Source organism: Bos taurus, chromosome 15 (assembly GCF_002263795.3).
Source record: "Bos taurus isolate L1 Dominette 01449 registration number 42190680 breed Hereford chromosome 15, ARS-UCD2.0, whole genome shotgun sequence".
Lineage (NCBI taxonomy): Eukaryota > Metazoa > Chordata > Mammalia > Artiodactyla > Bovidae > Bos > Bos taurus.
Window position 1 is genome coordinate 79664614 of NC_037342.1, and position 5715 is coordinate 79670328.

General features: G+C 41.9%; 1 protein-coding gene across 1 annotated transcript; it reads left to right on the forward strand.

Annotated features, from left to right (window-relative positions):
• Positions 1 to 475: 475 nt before the first annotated feature.
• Positions 476 to 5484, forward strand: OR8U1 (olfactory receptor family 8 subfamily U member 1). The gene is made up of 2 exons (XM_024975608.1): positions 476 to 1395; positions 5430 to 5484. The coding sequence occupies exons 1-2, from the start codon at positions 476 to 478 to the stop codon at positions 5482 to 5484; spliced, it is 975 nt and encodes a 324-aa protein (XP_024831376.1).
• The last annotated feature ends 231 nt before the right edge of the window (positions 5485 to 5715 follow it).

Below are 5715 nucleotides of genomic sequence, written 5' to 3' on the forward strand. Positions count from 1 at the left end.
CAAAGATTCGGACATGACTGAGAGTCTGAGCAATAACTGGATAAAATAAAATAAAACATTAATTAGGTAAGATACCACTTGACTCAAGGCCAAAAAAATAAAATAAAATAAAAATAAAACATAAAGCAGAAGCAATACTGTCATGAATTGACCAAAGGCTTTCAAGAATGGCTGAACATTTTAATAAGTCAGATTAAAGTTGATGACAGCTTAATGTTCAGGAACTTTCAACAGAAACCAGAATGTTCCACAGCTCCCTTCTTTGTATAAACAATGAATCCGGGAGAGGAGAGCTATGCCTTTCCCATGTTTATCTGTTTCTACTCTCCATCCCATTCCCAGAATCCCTGTATGCTAACTATATGTTAGCATTAAATCTCCTTACAAAATATCAAAGCATAAAAATACCACTTATATAACGGCAACTTGAATTTGTCTTTTTTTATACTTCCTCATGCAGATATCTGGAAGAGATATGGCACAGATCAACTGCACTCAGGTAAAGGAGTTTATTCTCGTGGGCCTCACAGATCAAGAGGAGTTGAAGACGCCCCTCTTTGTCCTGTTCTTATCCATCTACCTCTTCACAGTAGCAGGCAACCTTGGTCTGATCCTAGTCATCAGAACAGATTCAAGACTCCACACGCCAATGTACTTCTTTCTTAGCAACCTGGCCTTTGTTGATTTCTGTTATGCTTCTGTCGTTACACCCAAAATGCTTGGAAATTTCTTGTATAAGCAAAATGTTATCTCTTTCAACTCATGTGCTGCCCAGTTAGGCTGTTTCCTCACTTTCATGGTATCCGAGTGCTTGCTACTGACTTCCATGGCCTACAATCGATACGTGGGCATTTGTAACCCTCTCCTCTATATGGCCTCAATGTCCCGAGGAATCTGTATTCAGCTCGTAGCTGTCCCCTACAGCTATGGCTTTTTGATGGCGCTGTTTCACACCATCTTCACTTTTCGTCTCTCCTATTGCCACTCGAATACCATCAACCATTTCTACTGCGATGACATGCCTCTTCTCAGGCTCACCTGTTCAGATACACGTTCCAAACAGCTATGGATTTTGGCCTGTGCTGGTGTTACTCTCATCTCCTCTGTTCTGATTGTCTTTATCTCCTACATGTTTATTATTTCTACCATCCTGAGAATGCACTCAGCTGAGGGAAGACACAAAGCATTCTCCACATGTAGCTCCCATATACTTGCAGTCACCATATTCTACGGGACCCTCATCTTTATGTACTTACAGCCAAGTTCTCAGCATTCTCTTGACACAGATAAGATGGCCTCTGTCTTCTATACAGTGATCATTCCCATATTGAACCCTTTAATCTACAGCCTCAGAAATAAGGATGTTAAAAATGCCCTGAAAAAAATCATCACCAATAAAAACCAGGCTTCTGTGTTCACATTTAAAATATGATTTGAATAAATAAATGTGGACATTCTCTCATGGTGCATTTTTTTTTTTTTTTAGTTGACTATGAAAAACTAGTCAAATGACTTGACCTTATTTGGTGTTCAATAAAGATTTCTTCAAACTAAAATAAATTCATTCCCTGAATTCTTTGTAATCAAACTTGACTTAGAATAACAATTTATATGTAGAAAGTATCATAGGAACTTACATGCCATTTCTCAAATTTTATATATGCATATATATATTTACACATAAAAGTACATATAAGTATATTTATATATTTATAAAAATCCATTTCATCTGGTATCAACATAACTAGACATAAGCCAAAGGTAGACAAAACTGAGTTCCCTTTAATACTCAGTTTAAAATTATAAGAATGCTTTAATAATGTATCTTAGAGTGCTTTTGTAATATATTCCCAATTAAATGCTAAGAGACAGCTGCAAATCAGTGATTTCAATCTGAATTGATTTTTCTCCCAGGGGCTATTTGGCAATGTCTGGAATATTATTGATTTTCACCATGATAAGGTGGTGTAAATGAGTAGCCTTGTTATGTAGACAATCAAGGGTGTGGGTGTGTTAGTTGCTCAGTCATGTCCGACTCTTTGTGACCCCATGGCCCATAACCTGCCAGGCTTCTCCGTCCATGGGATTCTCCAGGCAAGAATATTGGAGTGGATTGCCATCTCCTTCTCCAAGGCTGTAGATGCTGCTACATAAACTGTAGTGGACATGAAAAATTCATCACACATAAAACAATTATACAGTTCTAAATGCTAAGTTTCAATGCTGGGAAAGTCTTCCCTCAACAGCTGTTTTCTAAGAATTGTAGACTTCATCCTGGTCATACTGGTGAATGGTGTTACTAAGGCTTCCTATGTTCTTGGCCACTCAGTCGTGTCTGACTCCCTGTGGCCCCATGGACTGTAGCCCATCATGTTCCTCTGTCCATGGAATTTTCCAGGCAAGCATACTGGAGTGGGTTACCATTTCCTCCTTTTGTGTCTCCTGCCTTAGCAGGTAGATTCTTTACCACTAGCCACCTGAAAAGTCTCCTATAGACTTGCCGATTTTCCCTTTATTTTTTTTTCCATCAGTTCAGTTCAGTCGCTCAGTTGTGTCCGACTCTTTGTGACCCCATGAATTGCCGCACGCCAGGCCTCCCTGTCCATCACCAACTCCTGGAGTCCACTCAAACTCATGTCCATCGAGTCGGTGATGCCATCCAGCCATCTTATCCTCTGTCGTCCCCTTCTCCTTCTGCCCCCAATCCCTCCTAGCATCAGAGTCTTTTTCAATGAGTCAACTCTTCGCATGAGGTGGCTAAAGTACTGGAGTTTCAGCTTTAGCATCATTCCTTCCAAAGAAATCCCAGGGCTGATCTTCAGAATGGACTGGCTGGATATCCTTGCAGTCCAGGGGACTCTCAAGAGTCTTCTCCAACACCACAGTTCAAAAGCATCAATTCTTCGAGACTCAGCTTTCTTCACAGTTCAACTCTCACATCCATACATGAGTACTGGAAAAACCACAGCCTTGACTGGATGGAACTTTGTTGGCAAAGTAATGTCTCTGCTTTTGAATATGCCATCTAGGTTGGTCATAACCTTCCTTCCAAGGAGTAAGCATCTTTTAATTTCATGGCTGCGATCACCATCTGCAGTGATTTTGAAGCCCCCCAAAATAAAGCCCTACACTGTTTCCACAGAAAACTAGTCAATCTTTTTTCCATCAAGTGCCATTAAATCCCCAGTTGAATTATGCTTTTCTGTTCACATATGTCACTTTCTATTTCATAAATCTTGAGGTGACTGTGTCACTTGTTCATGAATTTATAATTGCAAATTTACTGTGTTTTCCTGTTATTATTATTAAAAACCTATCTTTGTTTACTGTAGTCCTATTTTTCTATGACTTTAATATAAAATTTAAGCTCTTTTATAGTTACTATTTTCATGGAATCATTTTCTATCATTTTACTTTAAAAATACATATTTATTATTTTATTTTTGGCTGCACTGGGTCTTCTTTGCTGTCAACTGGTTTTCTCTAGCTTTGGTGAGTGGTACTACTCTCTAGCTATAGTATCCAGGCTTCTCACTATGGTGAGTTCTCTTGATACAGAGTTCTGGCTCTTGAGCACAGTCTCAGTAGCTGCAGTGCACAGACTTAGTTGCCTTGAGGCATATGGAATCTTCCCGGACCAGTGACTGAACCCACGTCCCCTGCATTGGCAGTGGCAAAAACTGAGTGAAAATTGTGTCTTTTTTAGACAGGCAGCTGTTGGATTTTGCCTTTTTAAAGTAACTAAATATATATGCCTTTTGATTGGTGTAATTAGTACCTTTCTACTTAATGACATCTGGAGGGCTTGTTAGAACACGTATTGGTGGATCAAACTTCCAGAGTTTAAGACCAGTAGGTCTGATTCTTTGAGGGATTCCCTGGTGGCTCAGACGGTAAAGTGTCTGCCCACAATGCGGGAGACCCAGGTTCGATCTCCGGGTTGGGAAGATCCCCTGGAGAAGAAAATGACAAATGACTCCAGTATTCTTGCCTAGAAAATCCCATGGATTGGGGAGCCTGGTGGGCTACAATCCATGGGGTCGCAAACAGTCGGACATGACTTAGCAACTTCATGGAGGTTTCATGGAGGTCTGATTCAGAGCAAGAAAAAAAAAAGTTGCATTTTCAACAGCTACTTATAGTTTCCAAGTGTTGAATGAGGTTACTGAGAGGATGTTACCTTTGGTTGACTCTTGATCTGGACCTGGACAATCAGAGGGTCCTCACTATCAATCCCTGCCTCCATGCTTTTGGAGTGCACTTTTCTGCCTCTTGCTTCCATGGCAGGAGCCATTGTCAAGGATGCAGCCTGGAGAGCCTAAGGTGTTGAAACCATCTGGATGGTAGGCATGCTGCTGCTTCTGCTAAGTCGCTTCAGTCATGTCCAACTCTGTGCGACTCCGTAGACGGCAGCCCACCAGGCTCCCCCATCCCTGGGATACTCAAGGCAAGAACACTGGAGTGGGTTGCCATTTCCTTCTCCAATGCATGAAAGTGAAAAGTGAAAGTGAAGTCACTCAGTCGTTGTCCAACTCTTAGTGACCCCATGGACTGCAGCCTACCAGGCTCCTCGGCCCATGGGATTTCCCAGGCAAGAGTACTGGAGTGGGTTGCCATTGTCTTCTCCATGGTAGGCGTGAGTGAACCCATAAGTCTTTTAGGAGTCCAGGGGGCCTTTGCAGAGATTTATTCATTTTATAGCCACCCAAGCCAAGACTCATAGGTATATTCCCTTGTTGTTTAAAATTGCCACTGACCAATATGGGTTGATCCACTTCTTTCTCTTTTTTCTCCCTGCCCTTCATGTATGCTTGTCTAGTTTCAGATTTCACCTGGGAAACTCTGTTTGCAAACCAATATCAAGTTATCTTGATGTTGCTTGTCCAGGGCTCCACTTTTATAGCCATTGCCTCAAATGATCTCTTTATCATATCTATATTCAGCTTCTGGTGGCTTTTCTCACTTAAGAGTCAGTGCCTACATTTCTTTATTGGAGAACTGCATCAAGTTCCCTGAAGCTGTTATGTCTTTGGGCCAGGTAAGACAGAAGCAACTGGAAATTTACATCCCACAGGGACTATCCCTTAGCAACGATTGATACGAGCACAGGAGTACACAGGGGGCCCTTGGACACTGCGAGGTCTACCTATGCTATGCTATGCTAAGTCGCTTCAGTCGTGTCCGACTGTGTGGGACCCCATAGACGGCAGCCCACCAGGCTCCCCCATCCCTGGGATTCTCCAGGCAAGAACACTGGAGTGGGTTGCCATTTCCTTCTCCAGTGCATGAAAGCAAAAAGTGAAAGTGAAGTCGCTCAGTCGTGTCCAACTCCTAGCGACCCCATGGACTGCAGCCTACCAGGCTCCTCCGTCCATCGGATTTTCCAGGCAAGAGTACTGGAGTGGGGTGCCGTTGCCTTCTCCAACAGGTATACCTATTTCCATTAGTAAATATTATAGTACTACAAGGTCACTGATTGCTTGAATCCAATGATGGAGGGAGGAATTATTGATACAGTAGGCCAATGTTAAGTTATACACAGATTAATACATACATTTATGGGTTATGGGTTGTTCAGGGTCAGCTGTTTATATCCAAGCTCTTTTTCCCACTCATATCAACTTGAGCTACCTCTCTCCAGATCTCCTCCATGGAATCTAACCAAAATTCCTATCATGGGGACTTTGATACTGTATCCTTGCTTGGCTTACTTTC

Excerpts from the sequence above, each read along its gene's own strand:
- OR8U1 (XM_024975608.1), top strand. The coding sequence starts at position 476 with ATGGCACAGATCAACTGCACTCAGGTAAAGGAGTTTATTCTCGTGGGC. Across the intron at positions 1,396-5,429 it reads CTGAAAAAAATCATCACCAA|TATACCTATTTCCATTAGTA; the intron begins TAAAAACCAGGC and ends TTCTCCAACAGG.